Genomic DNA, 24,995 nt, shown 5'->3' with positions numbered 1-24,995 from the left:
AATATTAATTCAGAGGTTGTTTCGGTTGGTTTTTTGGTTGGATATGCTCAGATGTTGGGGGTGGAAGTCTTGGAGGATTCTTTGTCACATCCCCCAAGTTTTCCTGACATATTTTATGGTAATTATGATTTGAATTTAGAATGCTCTTATAGTGGAAATTCTATGGTGGAGGAAACAAAATGGACGATGGAACGGGTCAAAAAATTGGTTTTTATCATGGATGGATGTTTTGAACATGTTCAAAGTGTTATTGAAGGAGAGGGGAATAAACAAATTAAATCATGAATTGTTTGTCATTAAATATCCAAGGAGTGGGGTGTATTGACAAGCAGGTTTGGGTGAAAGCGTTATGTCATCAATTTAAAGTTAATTTTTTAGCTATCCAAGAAATGAAGGTGGAACTTATTGATTTGTTGGAGGTTCGTTCTTTTTAGGCCAATGTATCGTTTTCTTATGCTTATTCTCCTTCTTGGAGCTTGGGGAGTTATGGTTGATGGTGTTTGGATCGATGAACCAGGGAGGGTCAAAAATGAATTTCATAACTTTTACAAAACTCTCTTTTCTAAGAAGAGAGGGGCTCGTCTGCTCTTTTTCATACCCTTTTGGAGGCTCAGGTTCAGTTCCTCCAGGCTCATTTTTCTCATGAGGAGATTAAAAGGTAGACCTAGCAATTTGATACACGACACGAACACGATACGAGTTTTTTGTGTATGTGTTTTAGAAATTTGTGTTTCATGTTTATTCGTGTCTGACACGTATTTTAAATTCGTGTTCCGTGTCTTATACGTCTCAAACGCGAATTTACCTATTTAGACACGTATAAGACACGATACAAATTCGTGTTGACACGTGACACGTATAAACACGTATATAAACATATATACTTTAGGGTTAAATTTTATATTTATAATATATTGGGGACCAATTTCGTAAAATTCAGTAATTAGTTTATAACCCTAGCTTAAAAAAGTCATTAAAAACATGTCTATTCGTGTTTTCGTGTAACACAGCTGAAAAACGTGTCTATTCGTGTCGTGCCACGTGTCACACGAATATTTTACGTGTCGTGTTCGTATTTGATACCCCAAACACGTTTTATAATTTGTGTTGTGTTCATGTTTAACAAATTTGTGTCGTGTAAATTCGTGTCTGACACGAATACATGACACGCAGACACGGATTGCCAGGTCTATTAAAAGGGCAGTTTGGGATTGTGGTTCTGATAAGGCTCCTGGTCCAGATGATTTTTCCTTTGGTTTCATTAAGCGTTATTGGGATATTTTTTCTTTGGATGTGGTGGCGTTTGTTCAACATTTTCATTCTCATTCTTCTATCCCTAAGGGTTGCAACGCTTCTTTTTTTTTTCTATCATCCCTAAGGTGTAGGACCCGAAGGTCATTAGATACTTTATACCTATTAGTCTTATTGGTTACCAATATAAAATTATTGGTAAGTATTTAGCTAATAGGTTGGCGGATGTTATTGGTTCTGTTGTTAGTTTGGAGCAGTTTGCTTTTGTTAACGGGAGACAAATTTTGGATGGACCTTATCTATTGAACAAAGTGGTTGCTTGGAGTAAGGCTTTGAAAAATCCTCTTATGATTTTTAAAGTGGATTTTGAAAAGGCGTATGACTCTTTGTCTTGGGAGTATCTTTTGGAGATCATGCATATTATGGGATTCGGCTCTATATGGTGTGAGCGGATAGGGGAGCTTTTGAGTAAGGCTAGGGCTTCGGTTCTAGTGAAATGTTCTCCTACTGATGAGTTTCAGATCTATAAAGGGTTGAGATAAGGAGATCCTTTGTCTCCATTCCTATTTATTTTGGTGATTGAGGGGTTTCATGTTGCTTTGCTTAAAGCTTAGCAAGCGAATGTTTTAACGGGGAATTTCTATTAGCGACATCCATATTTCCCATTTGTTTTATGCAGATGATGTTGTCTTGTTGTCTTCTTGGGATCCAGATAATGCTAAACACCTTATACGTATTTTGAGGTGCTTTTATCTGGCTTCGAGCCTTAAAATCAACTTGCAAAAAAACAAGTTGATTGGAGTGGGGGTTTCTTATAATCTGGTGGAGTTTGTCGCTAGTAGATTAGGTTGTGCTTCAAAATATCTTCCTTTTGTTCATTTAGGTGTGCATGTAGGCCAAAATATGGCTCGGACGTCGGCTTGGTCTATTATTGAGGATCGTTTTCGCTCTAGATTGTCGGGTTGGAAAGCGAAAAGTCTTTCTTTTGGAGGTCGTCTTACTTTGATCAAGTCGGTTCTAGGAAGTTTGGGTAGCTATTTGATGTTTGTCTTTATGGTCCCGATTTGTATCCTTAATTCTTTGGAGGCTCTTCGGTCAAGAATTTTTTGGGGTGCAAATTTGGAGGACACACGTATGCATTTGGTTCGTTGGGATAGAGTTTTAGCCGATAAAAAAGAGGGTGGTCTTCGAATTGGTAGACTCTTTTCTTTTTATCGGTCCCTTCTCTTTTGTTGGCAGTGGACATTCTTTCATAACCCTGATTTGATATTGGTTAGGGTGGTGAAAGCTTTGCATGGTGCTGATGGGGGTTGTTCTTCTCTGTCGTTGAGAAGAGGGTGGACAGGTCCTTGGAGTGGGATTATTAGGATGTTAGTGCAGCTTAGAGACCGGGGTATTGATTTGCATTCTTTTTTTCCGATTAGTGTTGGCGATGGGATTAAGACTTCTTTTTCGCATAATGTTTGGAAGGGTGATCAGCCTCAGGCAGTGACTTTTCCAAGGATTTTTGTGTTGGATGTCAATCGTCTTGTCTCGGTTCGGGATAAGGTTTTGGTTGGTCGGAGTACTGATTCTCTTAGGCAGGTTCCTATGGGTGGCATTGAGCAGACCCAGTGGGTTGTGTTTATTTATTTGATGCATGATCCCCAGCTCCATTATTTCCCTGATCGGTTGGGGTGGTCTATTGACGCCTCTGATTCTTTTTCGGTTTCGTTAGCTAGATCTTTTATTAGTGGTATGTTTTCTATGGGTGGGTGCGAGACTAGATGGAACAATTGGGTTCCTATCAAGTTAAATATTTTTATTTGGATGCTGAGGTCACATAGTATTCCCGCTAGAGAGAGTCTTTCCCATCGAGGAGTTATGGTGAATTCCATTATGTGCCCTATTTGTTCCATTACGGTTGAGTCTACTAACCACCTTTTTGGAAGATTGTAGTCTTCCAAGTGATATTTGGTCATGGGTTGCTATTTGATGGGGTGTTCAGATTCCTTTTTAGTTATCCATTGATTCCATTCTTTCTTGATCTGAGTCGATTGTTTTGAGAGGTGGTCAATGAAAATCTTTTGATGCGGTAGTTCTGAGTACTTTATGGTGTTTATGGAATTTTCGTAATGCTAGTATTTTCGGAAAGATTTTGCTTAGGACATCCTTTATTTTTTTAATGAAGTGGTTGAAAGGTCTTTCTTTTGGATTTCCAATAGGTGTATTAAAGCTAAGATAGGGTGGACTTCTTGGCTTCATAACCCGAATTTTGCTTGTAATTTGTTGTAATATTTCTTTTGCTAGCTTCTTGCTAGTTTTTCAATAAAATTTTCGCCGTTCAAAAAAAATGTATGCTTTTTTGTATTTGTAAAGATTATTTTGGGTTATTATTTGTTAGATTGCACTAGAAACCTAGTTTTTTTTTTAAGATTTGTGCTAATATGTCAAGAACTAATTTCAAACAAAAAACTACTAATTTTCACCATAAACAACTAAGAATTTTACCAAAATGATTAATAAATTCAAAAAAAAAAAAAAAAAAAAAAAAAAAAAGACAACTAATTTCATAAATCATAAACCTAATAAAATATCAAAACTTACTCGTTTCATTCTAAGGTTTGGAAAGAGCTCTAAAAATTAGATTGGAGGAAACTCAAATGTTCATAAACGTTTTTGTTTGGCTACTGTTGCTTGGAAGAATCGAAAACCGGAGATATGAGTGTGTGATTATTTTTTCTCTCCTGTCGAACGAGACATGTTCTTCTGTTTTTTTTTTTTTTTTGCTACCTTTTGTTTCTTTTCTCTTCTTGTCGTACGTATCCTCTAATACAAAAAATGATTTGTCTTATTTATTTTCTCTTATTCTATACAAAAACTGATTTTCTCTTATTGATTTTTTTAAGTGTATTGTTTATGGACCATAACTTATGGTTTTATTGGCCTAATTTTTTAAATTGCAATGGGTTAATCTTTTACACGGTTGGGTTCATTTTATACAGGTTGGTGCACCATATTAATTGATGTTGGACCTAATACTAGTTGCACAATAATACAAAAAAAAAAAAGTACACTTGGGAGATGAAATTGAGTACTAAACTGGGCCTAGAACCCATACCAGGTTTGCTCCTACAAACAACAGATTTTTTGAAAATCAAGTTTCTTTTTAATTTGAGTTTTTTTTTTTTCTAAATTGATTGTATTAAGTTTCATTTGATTTTTCTGGATTTGATTTAATCAAACGTTTAGGTTCCATAGGTGATTTTTCTAGATTTAGTTTGTGGTGATTGTCGGAGGTGAACTGGATGGTTGTTAGAGTTGCTTGTTTATGGTTGTCGGAAGTGAGCATCGTGGGATGTCATCGGGTTGATTTTAGCAATTTTTTAGGCTGGAGATTTGATTTTTCTGGATTTTATTTCATCGTGCTTTCTTTTTGTTGGAGGTGGTGGTTGTTTTCTTTATAGGTGGTGGTTGTTAGCGGATGTGAACATAGTGGAGTTGGTGGTGGTTTTCGGGTTTGGGTGGGGCTAGGGTTAGGGTAGATTATTGATCCCACTAAATAAATAATAAAAGAAATAAATGAATAATGAAAACATAAGTAACATATAAATAAGGGAAAATAGCACAAAAGTCACTAAGTTTACACCAAAATTTTAATTTGACACTGTGTTTTTGTCTCAAATTTGACATTGTGTTTTCCAATTTATTACAATTCTGACCACTTGACCGGTCAATCTGGTTGTCTGCTGATGTGACATGATTTGACATGCTGACATGACAGACTGACGTGTCAAAATTGAATTTTTTCCACAAAAGGCAGTAAGTTTTCACCTTTTCAATTTTAACACTAAGTTTTAATTTTTTTTTTCAATTTAATACTTTATTTTTTTGTTCCAAATCGAACATTATGTTTCTCCAATTTCGTTTGGGAAAATGACTCTTGAGGGTAATTAACTTTTGCGTTTGTACTCATTTGGCCCCTTTCCTTTTTTTGTATTCAATATATAATCGAACTTGTTGTTTGTGTTCACCATAACCCTTTTGACCGGCTTTTGACCTGTGATATCCGGTCAAAGGGTTATATGGTGAACACAAACAAAAAGTTCGATGGTATATTGAGTACAAAAAAGGAAAGGGACCAAATGAGAACAAACTCAACAGTTGGTTACCCTCCTGAGTCATTTTCCCTTTACTCATTTACAGCAAATCTCACGTCATCTCCTACTGATATTAATGACTTTAAGAGATTCATTCTTGCTTCTCTTCAAAACATAACCCACGAAAGAACACTATTCATACATGTGCAACTTTGTAATGCACTTGAATAATTATTAGGGGAATCTTGACTAAGCAGACGCATTTCATGACTACATTTATATTTCCAATCGAATGATTTATCGTATCATGGATTCTAGACAAGTCTACAAACGAGTAGAATCACAAGTGCTGTGATTTTTTAGTTTACTTAACTTTAAGATCGAATTCATGGAATGAGATACAACATCAATATGTACAATATCATGCTGCTTTTGCAGACACATCACCATAATATACCTTGAGGTAAACGTTTATGCTGATAAATATACCTCTCATACACAATCATATCCTTTTGAAAAGAGGTGTTGACAACTAACCACAGTAAGCATAGCATAGACCATGTTTTAACGAAGTTACCCCTCTGAAACGCTCTTCATATACATTATAGCCAAAGAAGATTGCAGTCTTTGATAATTTTGCAACTTTAATTTCATTTAACTTTTCAGGGAAAATGACTCAAGAGGGTAACCAACTGTTGAGTTTGTTCTCATTTGGTCTCTTTCCTTTTTTTGTACTCAATATACCATCGAACTTGTTCTTTATGTTCACCATAACCCTTTGACCAGCTATCACAAATGAAAAGCCGGTCAAAAGGGTTACGGTGAACACAAACAACAAGTTCAATGGTATATTGAATACAAAAAAAGGAAAGGGACCAAATGAGTACAAACGCAAAAGTTAATTACCCTCAAGAGTCATTATCCCATTTTGTTTGGTATTGATCCTTTTCCATTTGAAAGCCACATTTTTTTATAAATACAAGGTTTTTTACATTCAAGGCATATTGTTATGTATAAATATGTATTATTTATATAAAAATTGTATTATACATTAAGCACAACTTTAAAATACGTTTGAAGTTTTGGAGACGTCTAGTCGTTCAAGACACAAAGCCAGGTTTGCAAGCCATGAAATTTTTATATCTCATATCATATTCATAATATTATTAGGAACATCTTAAATCTCATGGTGTGACTTTCGAATGCTATTATGACTTACTCTTGAACTAGTAAAGAACTTGCGGTTGCGCCACTATTGGGGTAATATGGGAAAAATCGACAAACTTTAAAAAAATATGTGTTGAAAGTGTAAATCGCCACAAATAGTTGAGAAAGTCGATAGCCCCTAAAATTAGATGTCAAAAGTGTACAACAACCAAAAGAATGGACACTGGTGGAGAAAATCCAAAAATGTTGTTGCAATAGTGTGAAAGTTTCCAAAGTTGGGAAAATATGGTGGCGAAAGTCTAAAGGAGGTTTTTTGTGTTTTTTTGTCAAAATGTAAAAGTTTTTACTGTAAGGACGAAAAGTGTCAAAGTCACTAAAAATTTGTGGCAAAAACATCATAATGTAAAATTTTTTACTGCAAGCATGAAAAGTGTCAAAGTCGTTAAAGATTTGTGGCAAAAACCTAAAGGCACAAAAACTTAATCAAAACACAAAAATATAAAAGTTTTCACTTCAAGGATGAAAAGTGTCAAATTCACCAAATATTAGTGGCGGAAACCTAAAACCACAAAAGGTACTATTCCTAAGGACCTTTGGATATATATATATATATATATATATATATATATATATATATATATATATATATATAATGACCATTTAATTATTGAATGACAATTTAATTATTCTAGAAGTATGTATTCTGTATGTTCATTAACAATATTGAAAATCATATTTCTCAGCTTAGTTTTTCAAAAATATTTATGAAAGATAAATGTCATCATTTTTACATCTATTTTAGTGTTCTCATTAAATTTTGATATTTTGTTCTATATTTCCCATATCTTCTTCAATGCTGCAAGCGAACGTTAAACGTGCCATCAATATATACCTAATAGAATTATTTAATTGTAAATAAAAATGTGTAAAATCTACAACAAAATTAAATAAATAATATTTCATAAGAGATAACTAATAAAATTTTGTTGTTTTTGTTCGATGTGTATGGTTAGTTTGGTTCTCATAATATGAATTAATTATCTTATATTGTTCTGATTAAGGATTCTTAGACATAAACTATTTCAATATATTTTAAAGACAAAACTGCACGAATGGTCCCTGTGGTTAGCTGAAAATTGCCACTTTGGTCCAAAAATGTTTGGACTAGCACCAGAGGTCCAAACTTTTCATTTTGTTGCGAGTTTGGTCCGATTTTGTTTGAACTTTTTTATAAAGACGATTTTGCCCCTGATTATTTAATATTTTAATTTTCTTTTATTACAATAATTAAAAAGAATTAAAAAGAAAAGAAAAAAGAAGATACTCTCTCTCTCTCTCTCCTTCTTCAAAGCAGACGAGCACCACAGGTTATACAACCTTGTGATCGATCGACACTCCCCGGAAATCCCCTTCTAGCCTCGCCTCTCATACCTCTCTCTCGAACCAACCGTCGCACCCGCTTCTTCTTCTTCTTCTTCTTCTTCTTCTTCTTCCGTCGAGCAAAACCCACCGACGACCTCTTCTTCTTTATTGTTGTTGCTCGTGGCACCTCATCGGGACCCCCAAACGAACCTTGTTTTCGATTCCTCTTCCTGTTTCAAACCAACAACGGAGGCGTGTGGTCTGCTGTCGTTCTCTTCCAACAATCGCTCGGGGATGAGAGGGCCAAATCGGAGACCAAATTTGCAGAGATTGGCACTCTACTTATGTGTGTCTAGGGTTTTTTATTGGGGGTGACAGAAAGTTAGAGAAGGAAGATTCTGATGCCAAAACGACTTCATCTTTGCTTGAAGCAATCCCGACGATCTCGATTCTCAAATCGCCTCTCTCTACAACCTCTTTACGAACCCTTCTCAGATCTTACACCGATGAAGGTTTGGTGCTGAACTCGACTGATGTCCTTCTAGTTTTTTGAACCCCTAGCTATTCAGATCTGTTGTGGTGTTTGTGTGTGATTAATCTCCCGTTTGTCTTGTTCGAGTTTGTGTATGTGTTTAATTTGTATGTGTGTGTGTTTGTGTTGTATCTGTTGAAAAATCGATGGATGTTCGTGTTGATCTGTGTTTGCTCATCAGATTTCATTTTTATGTGTGTGTGTGTGTTCATCTGATCTGATTTTTTGTGTGTGTTCATCTGATTTCATTTAGGTGGAGATGGATATGACAAATTGTGGTTGTGTCGGACGGTGGTCAAACAATGGTGGTGGAGGACGACGGTCGAATGGTGGTGGTGGCGGAAGATATTCTTCAGCGTTCTTGAGGAAGAAGAAGAAGATGGGTGAGAGAGAGAGAGAGTATCTTCTTTTTTCTTTTCTTTTTAATTCTTTTTAATTATTGTAATAAAAGAAAATTAAAATATTAAATAATCAGGGGCAAAATCGTCTTTATAAAAAAGTTCAAACAAAATCGGACCAAACTCGCAACAAAATGAAAAGTTTGGACCTCTGGTGCTAGTCCAAACATTTTTGGACCAAAGTGGCAATTTTCAGCAAACCACAGGGACCATTTGTGCAGTTTTGTCTATTTTAAATTTAGATGATCTTGAACTACTAACCACGTAACATATATGTATGAGAAATTATACATACACCTACAAGCCTACACACTCATAACACATATCCTATGATTAAGGGATTTTTTAGCAACATCCTAAATTTATATATAAAATCAAGCGTAATTTTCTTTTGAAAATGAAGAACTAATAAATAAGTAGAATACGGTTTCTATATAACTAATATATATTTATACATAACATTATAGTTTGAATATAAAAAAAATTTGTGTTTATATAAAAATATGGTTTTTAAATGAAAAAAAAAATCTATTTATATGGTTTAAATATAATAAAAAAATATTTATACGGTTCCAAATGAAAAATAGTCAACATTGATTAAAATTGAAAAAATGATGTTCGATTTGGAATAAAAAATAAAGTATAAAAGTTGAAAAAAAAAAGAACTTAGTGTTCTTTGTGAAAAAAAAAAATAAATAAATAAATTTTAACACGTCAGCATGTCATGTCAAAATGTCACGTAGTTTGATTGGTCAAGTAATCCGAATTGTAACAAATTAAAAAACACTATCAAATTTGAGAAAGAAAAAAAACAATGTAAAATTAGAATTTTGGTATAAACTTAGTTTTATATTATTTTCCCAATAAATAATGAAAATAAAATCAAAAGAAATTAGAGAAGGGCATATTCACGGGTTCAGTTTAGAGAGATTAAATACAAAAACAAAACTAATACGAAGGCCGTGAACTAAAATAAATAATTAAATAAACTCCAAATGAAAATGATCCGAAGGACAGTGAACTAAAATAAATAATTAAATAAACTCCAAACGTAAAAATTATCATTTGTGTAATTTACTCTTCAACATACATAACTAGGGAAGAACCCGGAATCTAAAAAACAGGAAGATTACAAAATTACCCTATCAGCAACGGACACCTTGGTCTCTTTGTTTGCTTTAAAATAGACTGATTTTATCTTGCAAATACATTATTGTTAACAGGTATGTGTGAATCTTCTTCCTCTTCCTCTTCGTCATCTCCTAGGGGCGTTGTTGACTTTTACCTACCTGGAAAATAGTTAGAGACTCTTGATACTTAATGCAGCTGTTCTTCATTCTTGTCATTGGAGATGCTGATCTTTTAGGCATTGAAGATCTTGTAAGACAATGATTAGTTTCAGCATCCATTTGATCTTCCTTGTCCTCACTTGAATCCTCATCTTGTATCGAGCTCAATTCAGCATATTTCCGCAACGACTCCCTGAAACATGTACATGTAGAAAATACTACATAGCTAAAAAGAAATCTCTCAACTAGAGGGGATTGAGAGATTTCTTTTCCAATGCTAAGGACGCCTGGCAAACCAATAATTTGTAGAAATCTAACAAACTAAAACAAACTAAAGTGAGAAGAAAGAGTATGAAAGCTTTTCAGAAGTTTGGAAGTTTGAATTGAGATACATATAATAATATGGACCTTGTAGGGATGGATGGACTTTCATTTAAGTAAAAGATACACTTAAATTTACCATCAGATGGATATAGACCAAATCCTTTGTTCCAATCGCTCTATTTGATGTTGCAACGCACAATTTCAAAAATTTTCATTTATAGTTATGCTTAACTCATTAAGCTCATTAAACAAAAGAGAAACGACCTTTTACTATAGAAAAGAATATTAGACTCATAGAGCAGTTTAACCTTTAGCCATTTCAACAATTTTTAAGAAAAAGGTGATTAATGGGAACAGAGTAACGTGGGTAGCCTATCAAATTAATAGGACAAACATAAAAAACTTTTTCACCATTTTTTAATGTTGCCTTTTTACATCTAGGAACTTCATCTTGTAATCAAGAAAAGACGACCAATGTTTTGGTACTTCAGATATGGTTCAAGAAAAATCTTAGGGCTTAACCAAAAACTATTAACAAATGATAAACAATGGATGAGCTTAATGATCACAAGTTCAGCACGCATCATTGCTCAATCAAACTATCCAGGTGAAACTCTGGGGTACAGCTGGACCATTTGGATTTCTACTATAAATATATAAAAAATGAAATGTAATGTTGCCAAGGGCATAACTCTACATACCTGTTTGATTACTTCATTAAGCAACTATTTTTACAGAGTTGTGGTCAATGGACCTGTTTATGCATCAATCTTTGTATCAATTTGCAGCTACCATTAGGGTATTTATAAAGACTATCATTAGTACTCAAAACAAACAGATTATAGAAGCAACAATTAGTACAATAATCAGTAATATAGGTAATCTGCTATAACATGTCACATTATGGACAAAAATCTGAAAGTCAAATGAGATTGGATCTCCAAAAAACGTTTAGTGACCAAATGAGTGGATGGTAAATAGTTGAAGGTTAAATTTCGACTGAAACCCTTATACTAAAGGTGAGATGCAACATATAATTTCAATAGAGTAAAAAACACATAAAAGGTGTAATAGCTTATTAGTTACCAAGAAGTAGATCCGTGCTATTATTCTTTCACATCTCATGAGTATCGAGAATGCCCTTCCATTCTATCCAGCACTTCTGAAAAGGTAGTGAATTTTTATAGAATCACTTAGACTTGAACCTTACACAAATTTAAGTGGTAATAAAAATGTAACAGATGGGAAGAGAAAGGACCTCTTGAATTGGCTCCCCAATTGCATCTATTACAACCTGGGTTTTGGCCGCCTTCTCCATGAAATTGCTAAAAAGATACACATGTAAGCATCAGAATGCTGACCAAGAGCAACAAATCCTGATAAAAATAGCATAGAGGCCATAAATACAAACCTGACAAATGGTATGAAATACGTGAGCTTCAAACAAAATTCAAGCCCTAAACTCCAACAACTAAGAATGTATTGTATGATTTCACTTTTTAATGTTCTACCCAATAAAAACTAACATGGTTTCAACGAAAAACTTTTTAATCTGAAACAAATATGATATAATTAATACCATCCAATTTCTTGTATAAATCACGAACGATTTGAACACTTCAACCCCAAGATGAAATCTGCATGCCAATATCGAGAGAGAGAGAGAGAGAGACTTACAGGGTTGAGGGTACTGTGTTCTTTGAAGTTGAAGAAGAAGCAGACGAACACGATTTCGACGGCGAGAGTGGGCATGACCGACGGCAGCAGAGGACGGTGGAATGGACAAATAAATGTTGGGGAAGCGTTTTTGAAGAAAACTTATGAAGGGAATCCATAGGACAACTGAGGCGATGGAACGGTAGAGATAGGTGTTAGGGACGATCGGTTGAGAGAAGGGTGAGAAAGGATAGAAAGTTGTTGGATGAGATAGGCGGTGGGGGTAGATGATTTGCTGGACCAATGTAACCGGAAGTAATGGGAGGAGGGAGCATACGATGCCTGCTGTGTCGATTTGTAATTGGTAGCAGTCGGTGGTGGGAGATGAACATATAACACGTAGCAATGATGTATCAGAGCATAACACGCAGCAGTTGTTGTGGTTCTCACAAAAAAAAACCCAAAAAAGAAAAATAGAAAAAAAATTCAACCAATGATAACAAAATCCTGTTCACCATGTATGTAGTTCTAAATCAGTATATATATATATATATATATATATATATATATATATATATATATATATAATTTGGAGTTGGTTTCAAAGTCGTTTTAAAAAAGAAAAATATCTATCTTTTCACTAAACCAATATTTTTAAAATAAAAGAAAAATGATTTTAAATTTTTCTTTGCATCAAATCGAATGACAAATAATATTAGAATCGTCTTTTATGCACACCAAGTGCTTGACAAAATGTCAATCCGATTAATCGAGATCTTATACAATCAATCCTTTAATTAATTTCTTGAATAAATGTACACCAAAATTTCGTTAATTATATGTCAAAAATGATTGAATTAATAAAACATGTTTAAGAACACTTGAACCTATTATCGAACTTATAAATAATTAAACTTCAAAAACAGTTTTCACGATCTTAATTATCGATCCAAATACAACCAGCGTTTAAATTACCTACCAAAATCCCTACTCTTCTCACAACATCAAAATACAAAACCACTTAAAAGTCGATGATAAGTTTCCATACTTGAAAACAACCAAACCCAAAACAATATACAACGTTTACTGCACACAGTACAAGTAATTGTCGTATCATTGCTCAGATTTCAACCATTGCCCATATGATTATGATAAAGAAAAAGATTTAACCTAAAAACATGGGGTACTAATAAGAAAACTAAAAAGCTACAAGCTTTTTTACTCCTTGAAATCATCTTTGTCATCAACAGGAATAGGTTGGTTCCTCCAATAAACCGCTAAAGCACTCCCACCAAGCTGCATTCATCATAATATGCCACGTCATTAAATTATTTTCTAGATTAAAATAATAAAAATAAAAATAAAAAAGTTTTTAGGAAAGAGAAAAGATTCTTACAGCCATGCAAACGACGCTGACGGCAGAAGGAACAGCTACAAGAGGGTTTGTGAAGTGTTTTTGAGCAAGCAAAAACCCGAGGGCCGAGCTCTGTGTAAATTCAAATAACCACATAAACGAATCAGCAAACGGTTTGTAAATTCAAATGTGAAGGGCAATTTCGTCTTTTGCATAGACGAGAGATAGAGAAGCTGCATACCAAACGCAGTACAACCTGTTCTGTCGTATCCTACCTTGTTCCACTTGTTTAAGTGGGAAAAGAAATTATTTTATGTGTTTCATTGACATCGGTCTCAGTCCCAGTCAGTGCATACCAAACGCAGTACAACCTGTTCTGTTCTGTCGTGTCTTGGTCTGTGTAATAAATGAAAAGAAACAAAAAAAAAAAAAAAAAAAAAAAAAATACAAACCTGCATCCCGCATTCTATGGAGATGGTACGAGAGGTGGATTCACCAAAAGATAACTTGGAAATGGCATAACCGATGAAAAATGCCGCCCCATGGAGGGCAGCCACTGGAAGTAGCAACTGTAAACCTTGTGTTTTCAAAACATCCGCAACTTGCCCAATCTAAAAAGTAAAAACAAAACATGTATCCCAAAATATATATATATATATAAAATAATGATTTGTAAGAATTCTATAAAATTAAGGATTTGTATTGATTATTATATTGAGGGAACTAACCGGGCTTGCACAAAGAAGAGTTGTGAGGATAACTCCAATCAAAGGTGTCACCGTGATGATTTTTGAGGTGAATTTTGGGAAAAATTCATTCATCAAGACTGCATCAAGAAAGCGAATTATAATATTATATAACAGTTTTTAGACACAAGGGTAAAATGGTCATTTACCTTCATTCAATTAAAAAAGAAAGAAACAGACTCAGCTATATATGGATATTCCTTGTTGAGTTAGTGCAAAAAGAACGACTTTATAGAGAAAGTTTAAGGAAATGATGTTTTCGCATTAGAAATTAACTTTTTACAAATTTGCCCTCGATTTTTTTACTTTAATTTCATCAAGTGTGTCGTTATGTATGCCTAGGTGGCGATAGTAAAACAATCTTGAAAATAGATTAAAAAAAGTTCAAATTACCTCCAAGAATTGTGGGAACCAAAACAACCTGAAAAGTGCTGATTGCAAGACCCTGAAAAGATTCAAAACAAGAAATTAAATTATAGAAAATGAACTTAATATTATTCATTACGTGTGGGCCCAACCCAACCCAACCACTTACAGCTGCATCAACAGGAACAAGTTGACCAGCTAGAAGTTTGGTCAACAGTGGTGTCATGATAATAGCTCCAATAGTTGAACACCTGTAAAAAAACACCATAAAAAAAATAAAGATCACTCGTTAATATCCTCATCATCCATATAATCACATAACATTATGGTGGTATTTTAAATTTTTGCATATACGTTCAAAAGATTAAAGCTTTTCACTACAACAATAACGTGTGTGCTTCAACATAAAGAAAATGGCCTAATATCATCCAAATACAAAGCAATTTTCATCACTATGAGTTTTCAAACAACAATGTTGTAATAGGAAGAAATGAAAGTAGTATGCTATAATACAATGCCTTTACAATAAAAAACTGAAAGTACATACAATGCTATAATAGAAAGAAACAAAAGTAAGATGATATGATACACAAAAGAGGAAGTAGGTTAACAATAAATACTTTGAAAATACTGAATTTTTTTTTTTTAAAAAAAAAAAAAAAAAGAAAGAAAGAAAGAAAGAAAAGGATACTTACGTTGTCATGAGAACAGAAAGTGCTACATTTCCTTTTGATATATAAGTCGCAACATTTGATGCTTGTCCACCAGGGCAACATGAAACTAGAATCAAACCAGTTGCAAGTGGAGCTGATAACTTTAAAGTCTGTTCATACAAAATTTCAAAGTTTTTTATATCAATAACACAAATAACAAAACGAATGGAATGTAAAGATAGGGTAAAAGCTACTGATTTTCTAATATCAAATACAAATGAAATGGAAATGATACATTGTATTATGATTGATGAAAGTAGTTGTCTTGATAAATGACGTTTAAAAGATATTTGAGATAAATGAAGCCACACTTAAGGAAATGGAAGGGAAAAGAAACAAGGGTAAATTTGTAAATAAGTAATATGCATAGTCACATTCACATACCATTGCAATCAAGAATCCCAAAATTGGTTTGATCAAGTATTGAGCAAGAAACCCTACACCAACCTGAAAAAACCAAAATCATATTCATCTTTAATATGTAAAACAGAAGAGGAGCTTAGCTTACACAAACAAATGGATAAAGGTTAAATGCAAGAAATAGCAACATATTTCTACTTTCACTTATTTTTATTACACCAATGTACTTTTATAAATCTATCCATTTATAGCAATGTCATCCAAATATGAAACAATTATACTGCTTGATTGGATACAGTTTTCAAAGTACAATTCCATATAGGAAAAAAAGACTAAATAAGAAAAAATAAAAGTAGGTTGCTACTTTTTTTTTTTTTTTTGCATTTATCACATAAAAAAGAAAGGGAAGAAGTGCATACAGTCCATGGATTCCTTAAACAGCGTCTGAAGTCCTCAAATGTTAGTGTAAGTCCCATTGAAAGCATGAGAAAACCCAATCCAACAGTGAAAAGATCTGTTTGTAACCAAGTAACCTACATTGTTCATTTGATTTTTCACTCAAACAATTTAATCAAGTCACATTTTATTTCTTATTTTATTATAAGGGCCAAAAAATGTAGACACAAGGGTATACTTACTGCTGAAGGCTTATAGATCCCAATTATTGTACCTATAATAACCTGTCAATGACATCAAATACAAATTATTGCTTTTTTCCCCCAATAAATGTTGTTGGTATAAATGATATTTTAAAAGATACTTAAAGGAGAAAAGCCTCCTTTCTCTGACTTTCTCTGTTAAGTTGTTCTTTTTGCATTAGGTCAAAAAGAAACACTTGTATACAGCTTACCAGATTAAGTCATGTCCCCATTAAGTACACTTAAAAATGTTGAAAATGTGATGATTGATGAACATGTTTTTTTGACATACCCATAAAGGAAATAGGGTCGTTAATGTTTCAATTATTCTTTCATATGTTGACATTCCACTTGAGGTACTTGCACTAGAAGGAACCTCTCCTGGAACATTTGTTGCTGCTTGGCAAACAATCTTCGAACTCCTAACAACAAAATTTGACACAATTTGGTAAAATTAAGATTAAAAAGTGATAGGAATGAACATTGATCTTTCTTTGTTAACATTCAGTAGTGTTTGTGGCGACTTATGTCCTAATCTTTCTTCATAATTTCAGACTACAAGCACACAATAAATAAATAAACGATGAAAACAACTCATCAAACACATATACATAAACACTACCTGGAAGCTGAGGATTGAATAATCGCTGGTGTGAATCGCCTATTCTGAATAGCCAAACTTTTAACATCACCTGACGAACGAACCCTACTTTCAAAAGCTGAAATTTTTCACAAAAATTTGAAAAATCATGTATCATATATATGTGTATAGAACTATAGATACCCAATGTACTTCAGAAGCAAACAAGAAACAAAGTAAAGAACACCCAATTCGAAAACTAGCATAAAAACTGATCGAGTACATACAAACATGGTTGTGAAGTCCTCGTGGGGGCAAATCGTATCTGGGTCTTTGAAGAACAGCATCGCGTGATTGAAATTTACAATCTTTAGCAACAATTCTCGAAATAGACGCCATTAAAGATCTAAAAGAATCGGTGGGGGTTAACGAGGGTTTATTTGAGCATGCCCTTTGTTTGAATTGGGCAAGTGAAGAGAGTGAAATGGGTCCCTAGATTTCAGAGAAGATATCCGAGAGGATCGTGGAAATCAAAGGAACACCACACATCAGATTCCGAACCAATCCAAAACCAAACAAGTTTCTCATGATATGTTACTATCACAATGGGAAATTGCCCATGGTACAAATTATAATGCTCGTTGTACTACTCTATTATGGCCTTGAAATTGAAAGTTTGAAGTTGCAACTTGCACCTTGCAAGTATGACAAATGTAATGTGAAAATTATTTCATTTATTAGATGTTTTATATATTTCTAATTATTTTTTTTTTTTATCTATTTTTGATAAAGAAATACATGGTCAAATTATTGCATATGTTTTTGATATTTATGATTATTGCATTTTTTAATGAAATGTTATCTTAAGATTTAGATTTAGATGAAGTTTGGTTCACATAATGTTTTTTTTTTTAGGAATTGAAGTCAATGAAATATTTAGAATCCGATACGAATATAATCCAATTTTATATTTTGTTTGGTTTGCAGGAAATGAATTTTTAAATTCAATATCATATTCTGTTTGGGTGGCGGTGGGTAGTGGTGGTGGTGGTGGCATGGGGGATGGGTGACGGCAATGGTGGTTGAGGTGGTAGTGTCGGTAGGGGAGGAGGTCGTGGTAGCAGTGGGGGTAGTGGTGTCGACAGCAGTGGTGGTTGTGGAGGAGATGATGGTGGTGAATGCGGTGGCAAAAGAGTTTCATATGTAATATAAAAAAATTATAATACGGTAATTTACAACATTCTCTCATGAAAGGAGATTTAATTCCCTCTTCTATTAGATGGAATTTTCTTTCCCTCAATTGAAGGAAAGTTCTATACGTTTGAAAATCCAATTCCTTTTGAAAGTTAACCAAACATAAGAAAGTGTTGGATTTAGATTCCAATTCCTTTTAATTTCAAAGGATTAGAGCGAAACCAAACGCTACCTTAAAATTCCGTTGACCTAGGCCTTTAGGTCTTTAAGATCTGAATAGTCTCTTACCCAAACTCATGAAATAGACCCCATTATATAATTTTGTCTTTAATACATCAAAGGGGTAGAAACTAAAAAGAATCCAACATGGACAAACTTGTCCAAAGTGTAATTTTAGCACATACCATTTCTTAAATTGTTCTAATTTAGATTATGTACAATCATGTGTACATCTCTAAAATCTAAATCATCCTTACCAGCTATACAATTATCTATGCACAGAGTACAACACTTGCATTGTTCATGTAAAAAAAATCAAAAAGAACACTAAAGTTTTCAAGAACGAACGTTTTTGTACTTTATTTACATTGACATTGTCCAAAACCGTTCATTCTTGCAAACTATAACATTTTTTGTGACATTTATACAAGGACGATAGTTGGTTATGAAAAAATAAATAAATAAATAAATAAAATCAAGGACCAATGAAGCTTTTGGCTCTTCTTGTAAATTTTTTCACAAACTTTGTATTGGAAAATGTTAAAGGAAGGTCGTCATCGGTACCCTCCTCGTTATTATTATACCAGCCATGCCAATATTCACCAGTTCCTTGTTTTACTTCATTTTTCGTGTCTCCATCTGGTGCTTCAGGTTCTTCTGGTATATCTCGGTATAAATGTTTTAATATAAATAATGCAGTGTCAAGGTCTCTCCAATAATTTCTGCATCATGTGTCATAGTCAGACGAAATTACTATTTCTTTTTTACTTCAATGTACTTAACGAAGATGCATGTTTCTTTCACTTAATGAGCTTAATGGGTTAAGCACTTAATCTTGGACAAAACGACTTCATGGGTTAAACCAAAAAAATCTTCTTAATTACCTATAAGCCTTTCTTTTCTTCTCCTAACTCCTCTCATGTTAAGGTAAAAGTAATTTGTTTTTTGGAATATTGAGAAATTAATGAATATTGAGAAATTTGTTTTTTGGAATGTAAAGGTAAAAGTAAAATGGTCATTTAATATCATTCATATAGATTGTTCGGTCTAGAAAAGAAACATACTTTATGTATACATCAGTTTATCCCAACAGACATCATTATCCATTCAGTCACTTTATCTAAACATGACTTAATGAGGAAAAAAAAAAGAAACAATGTTTCTTTTTTTACTCGATGCAAAAAGCATGACTTAATAGAGAAAGTTAGGAAAATGAGGCTCTCTCTATAAAGTCCTAACTTTTTACAAATCTCTACATCTTTCTATAAAACAATTGAAAATTTAATTTCACAAGTATGTAATGGTTAATATATACTTACGTATGTGCTCCCACAGCGGATATGTATTGATGTTGAAATGTTTTATCCTGCATTATTCAATTTTAATGAAAGAAAGTGAAGTTCACAAATCGTTTATCATTTTCAATCATTTTATAAAAAGACTAGTAAGAAAATGCATATACTTGAAGGACATGATCAATTCGGCCATCTTCACTCCCTGTTAACTTCTCCATCATTATCGAACCATATGATCTCTCCACTACTTCGGGCTCTTCTGGTGACTCCACTAAGGGTAAAAAGGGAATACATATGTATATATTCAATAAAAAGTAGGTATAATAATAAAAATATACACGTATTAAAATGGAAATATACTTGAAGTACCTCCAACGACATCACCATCTTTCACTTGACATAGTGCCAATACTTTACCCTACACATGATATGTTTGTAACAAAAATTCAAGTATGAGTGTTTGAAAAGTCAATAAAAAAAATCATAAATTTGAAATGTACAAATTGAACAAAATATCGGTGAAAAAATACACACCTTTACTGAGCTCATGCGATCCATTACCACCTGAGAACTTGATGCAACATCTTCTACAAATTCCTACACCATTATAAAGCAATATCACAGTGAATGCTAAAATCAACAAGCTTTTTAAGGTTATTTTTTATGATGAGTATGAGAAGGGTATTTATGTCTTTTGAACAAACTAGAGATCGAGAAAGAGACCCTATCCCACCTTTTTGAGTGGGTCAGACTGTAATTTTTGTCTAATTGACATCAGTCCTAGTCCAGACTTCCAGTCAAATGCAGGCCAAATGCAGTATAGAACTTTTATGCCATGTCATGTAAAGTGGGACCTACCTGGAATCCAATATGCAGTCTCTTTCCACCTTTATGATATGGAATGATGACTGGACGTGAATTGACATAATCTTTACAAACAAGTGGTTCTACTCTGTAAATAAAAGAAACGGGTTATATCACTACTAAAATTCACCCTAATGAAACTATAAGCAAAGGGATTAAAAGATACCTATATGCCACTGGATCAAAAGGATGAAAAATGTTGAACATTTGTCGACATGATGGCATCTCTTCATGTACATTTTCATTGTTCCAATAGTCTTTTCCTTGACCTGAAAAAAATAATAAAAACTATGGTTCCCTAACATCTCAACATAATCATTATGCCATTTACCTTTATCTTAATTTCGTGAAAAATTAAAAAATAGATTAATAAAAGACCAAATTTGTAAAATGCAACTCATGAAAAACAAGCAAATTACTTACCAATTCCTATACGGACATTACGAAGGGCAAGAAACACACCAAGAGGAGACCCAACCGCATAAAATGTATCCACCTGGCATCAATCTTAATCACAAGTAGGAACAAAAGCAAGAAAAAAATAGAGAATATATGTAAAAAAAAATAAACAAATTCATGGGTGTTACCTCGAATTCCAATTTTGTATACTTTATAAGAGGTGTGTAACTCTTCAACGTGTCATTTTTACAAGATGATGAACCTTTGGAAACTTTTTCTAGTTCTTTGATTCGTGCATTCAAAATGTCAATCTGCAAGAATGAAAGTCGTATTTATTAGGAAAAATGAAAAAAAAAAAAAAAAAAAACGATTGCATAAATCGGATGCCCAAAACTTCATTACCTCTTCCCTTAAAGATTTAATTGTGTTATTTTCATCACTGTGACAATTTTCCTCATCAATTCGATTTGATCCACTAGCTAAAGCTTCTTCACCATGGTCAGATCCAACTGCAACGTGTTCTATCAATGGAAGACTACCATGTTTCTTATGATTCCTAGCTTCTAAAAGGTTTGATTCTTCAACACGCATTTCAGGAAGTGAAGATTCCGATTGTACCCTTGTGATGTCCTTTTTAGCAGAAGAAATAATCGTGTTGAAATCCTGACCTCCTGAATTCGAGGACACGTGGCAGCTAGAAGATGACTTCATGTCAGTTGGTGTACAGCTTTCGTATTTAATCTGATCTTTATATATCCACTCCATTGGAAATGGAGAGGTCAAAGTCTCTTGATGACATAAAATGTCATACGAAAGAACACTTCCCAATGAATGACCATATAAGGAAACCTGCAACCTCAAAGACCATAAAAATAAGTCAAACAACATAAAAAATAGAATCTGTAATAATAATAATGATAATAAATTAATAATAAGAAGAATAAGAACATTCACCTTTCCATCATAACCAGGATTTCTCTTGATGAACTTTAGATATAACTTGTTTAATTGAATGGAAACCTGTCGAAAAGCGGAATGTAACGTTAAATATAAAGATGACATCAGATATTTAATTTTTATTTTTTAATTTCAATTAAAAAAATTTCACCGAGTCAATAATATCTTGGCAATAGATTGGGCTCATGTAGTACAACACATCGTGAACAGTTGCACTTAAAGTTACCCTCAATCCACGTACACCAGGTAATGTACATTTTTCTACAGCTGATTCACCACTAAGTTTCAAATTTTTCCTCCACTGTATAACCACAGGTTAAAATCATTTTCCAAAAAAAATAAATAAATAAATAAACAAGATGACAACCTGGCATGGAATATAAAGAACTCTTTGAGTTCCACGTTGGTAAGGTGTCAAGTGTTGTTCTGCAAGGCTAGAGGTGACATGGCGAAATATGCCAACATCATCAACTAAATTAGCTTTCTCCAACCTTTGACCAATACCATGAACCATAAAAACTACATGTCCAACTGGAACCTATAATTATAAACATTCAAATTCAACATCAAACCCTTGTTTCCTTAACTTTCTCTAGCTATTAACTTTTTTTTTTTTGCATTACCTGTGAACAATAATCGTCCATGTCTTCCTCCTTTTGTTGACGTAACTCATCCTACCAATAATTATTTTAGTATTATTTACGGGTGAAAAAAGTTACAAAATTAAATAAATTTTAGTTTTACCTGAGTTGGCTTTGGTGAACGAGAGGGAGCATACCCACGTCTTAACTTAATCCCAATCCCACCTAACTTAACAATACTAGAGAATCCAGAAGCATCTACATTTAACCATGCCTCCCACGTGTCATCTTCTCCAGTAAAAAGAGCATGCAACCCCTGAATACAACAAGTTAATTATAAGCCTAATAACTTTTACCATGGTTAATTTTAAGTTGAAACACATTTTATTCTCAAAACATACTGGACTTGACCCTTGCATGTCAACTCGTGCTGCAAATAGTCCAGATGGTTGAAATGTTCTTCTACGCCAAATCTAACACAAAACACACCAAAAAAAATTAATTTAAAAAAAAAAAAAAAAAAGACACGTGTGAATGTGTGATTACTTAATACTTAGTTACTTACCCTTCCACGATAAGCAAACTCCAATTGTTCAGAAACATCCTCACGAATAGGAAGCCAATCAAGGCCTCCTTTACGAGCAAACCAATGGCCTCTTAAAACCCTACGATTATCTCCATCCCAATAAACAGGGAAACAATGTCTCTTCACCAAGTCTACCTGCAATAAACAAATAGAAAATAAAATTGGGTTGAAGAATTTTTATAAAAAAATGTTGTTTATGATTATAACGTTACTTCGTATAAGCCTCCTTTCACGGGGACACCGACTCTGTCTTCATCATCTGGTTTGGTTGATCGAGAAGTTTCTAGAGAAAATGGTTGAAGGAGAGGGTCGGATTTGGAAACCGAAGCAGGAGACCCTTTTGGACCTTCACTACACTCGGCTAATTCTTTCCACCAAATAGAGAGCAATTCATCTTCTTGCTGTATATGTTAGTTTGATGAGTTTAAAGATTTTATTTGGTGATTTGAAACAGAGATGATGTTACCTGTAAGAATGATGCCTCTATTGCAAGAGAATCTCTCATTCCAAATCGAAAATAATCACTCTTTTCTACTGTTTCTGCACGTGGGACATTAGCAGCTACTTCTGTACATAAGCAAGAGAAGAAAACACAAGAGTAAATGGCAATTTCTGATCACTAACATCTTCATTGGCTCTTCATAGTTTGATAATCATGATCCTAAAAAACTGAAGAGATTGTTCAAGGTTGAAGAGTTTTTATGAGGTTTTCAAGAACTAGCTACCGTTTATAAAGTACAAATGGTTTTACTGTTTATTGCATTTTACCTATAAACAAATAACATCACAAATACCTATGTAAAGTAAGATAATTTCAACGAAGAACTCACCATTTTTCTCCATGGCAACCTTACGGAAGTACCACCTAACATCACCCCCGTCCGATGGGCTTTTGGTCTGCGCAAGATACTTTTGTCGCCCCTCACACTGCTGTATCTCATCAGCCAACCTCCTGATATTCGACGGCGTATTCCGTAACATATTAGCAGAGTTTTTCCCATCTTCGTCATTGCCACCGGTTTCCCCCATTGATGAGAGATAGATGGCTCAAAGCAAATTGAAATTCAGCGTTCCGGCAATTTATCATACAGTTGTTGTGCACTACGAAGAAACGGACATCTCTGTCTAATGAAAATGCACCAAAGTCGAACAAACACGAAAAAATCGAATGATTCAATCTAGAATTCGTTGAACTGGGTCTGATTGAAAAAACCTGAGGAAAATTACGAATTTGGGAGTTCAGATTATGCAATTTCTATGAAGAATCATGATGATTTCGGCTAGAAGGGTGACGTGATGAAGAGTATCAAGAATGTTCCGTGTCAATGTGGGCAAATCATTGAAATCTACGATAAAATTTAACGGAAGAGTTTTGCATGTTACGCGAATAGAAAGAGAGGAAGGGGATGCAGGTTGAAATGGGAATTGAAAAATAATTAACCCCCAACCTTTGAGACTGGTATCGCTTTAGTCCTATCACAGGATGAGAAGAAAACGTTCGAATCCCTGCGACAGCAGGGAGAGGGAAGGGATTTGTGGTTTGCTTCTTAATTTCCATAAGGGCCCATAATAAATTACACCATTCGTCCCTCGTGTACATGTCAGAAAGCGTGTTTAGTCCCTATTTTCAAAAATTAACTCGGACCATCCCTTGTTTGTTTTAACCTTACACGCTTCATCCCTGAAAGACGATTTTGTTGCAAACTTAGTCCATGCCTAATTTAAAATGACCATAATACCCTTATATTTTATTTTTTTAATTAATTTAATGTTTTTATTATGAATTTCAATTAAAAAAATAAAATAAACCCTCTCCCCTTCATTTTCCCCAACCCATCCATCCCTTCATTGTTACTGATCGGAAAGAAGCACCCAAACACAACATACAAACTGCAGACCACCACCACTATCTCCACCCTCTGACGAACATTCCTCACCCCTTTCTGATGGGTGGTTGTGGTCTTTGTTCTAGGGCCTTTTCATCGGAATCTAGTGCTCGTCTTCTCTGGCGGAAACGACGGGATCTAACGGAGGCTCCTGCGATGGTCTTCGACCTCTTTCTCTACCCTCTTTCTTAATCTAAAT

The 24,995-nt window shown here is 33.9% G+C and overlaps 2 protein-coding genes across 3 annotated transcripts; both read right to left on the bottom strand.

The window, feature by feature from the left end:
* Positions 1-12,948: 12,948 nt before the first annotated feature.
* Positions 12,949-17,351, bottom strand: BASS2 (Sodium Bile acid symporter family). Its single transcript, XM_079001824.1, has 13 exons — positions 17,103-17,351; positions 16,858-16,954; positions 16,528-16,657; positions 16,236-16,277; positions 16,017-16,130; positions 15,622-15,684; positions 15,220-15,347; positions 14,694-14,775; positions 14,552-14,603; positions 14,141-14,238; positions 13,865-14,023; positions 13,455-13,544; positions 12,949-13,354 (listed from the first exon to the last, which is right to left on the bottom strand). The coding sequence occupies exons 1-13, from the start codon at positions 17,212-17,214 to the stop codon at positions 13,277-13,279; spliced, it is 1,245 nt and encodes a 414-aa protein (XP_078857950.1). The 5' UTR covers positions 17,215-17,351; the 3' UTR covers positions 12,949-13,276.
* A 1,024-nt stretch (positions 17,352-18,375) lies between these two features.
* LOC145053732 (phospholipase SGR2-like) lies at positions 18,376-24,405 on the bottom strand. Of its 2 annotated transcripts, none has more exons than XM_079001822.1 (20): positions 23,741-24,405; positions 23,377-23,477; positions 23,123-23,311; positions 22,890-23,045; positions 22,726-22,797; positions 22,488-22,640; positions 22,367-22,417; positions 22,111-22,281; positions 21,895-22,044; positions 21,741-21,806; positions 21,189-21,635; positions 20,975-21,097; positions 20,811-20,883; positions 20,554-20,656; positions 20,382-20,475; positions 20,058-20,120; positions 19,884-19,941; positions 19,691-19,794; positions 19,548-19,594; positions 18,376-18,950 (listed from the first exon to the last, which is right to left on the bottom strand). In XM_079001822.1, the coding sequence occupies exons 1-20, from the start codon at positions 23,937-23,939 to the stop codon at positions 18,704-18,706; spliced, it is 2,667 nt and encodes an 888-aa protein (XP_078857948.1). In that variant the 5' UTR covers positions 23,940-24,405; the 3' UTR covers positions 18,376-18,703. The 2 variants fall into 2 exon arrangements, with proteins under 2 accessions (XP_078857948.1, XP_078857949.1); XM_079001823.1 differs by having other exon boundaries at positions 18,377-18,950; positions 19,893-19,941.
* Positions 24,406-24,995: the final 590 nt, after the last annotated feature.

Source organism: Lactuca serriola, chromosome 5, assembly GCF_051521515.1.
Source record: "Lactuca serriola cultivar US96UC23 chromosome 5, Lser_US96UC23_V15, whole genome shotgun sequence".
NCBI classification, from domain to species: Eukaryota; Viridiplantae; Streptophyta; class Magnoliopsida; order Asterales; family Asteraceae; genus Lactuca; species Lactuca serriola.
The sequence above is the reverse complement of the archived record's forward strand: the minus strand, read 5'-3'. Positions and strand labels throughout refer to the sequence as shown.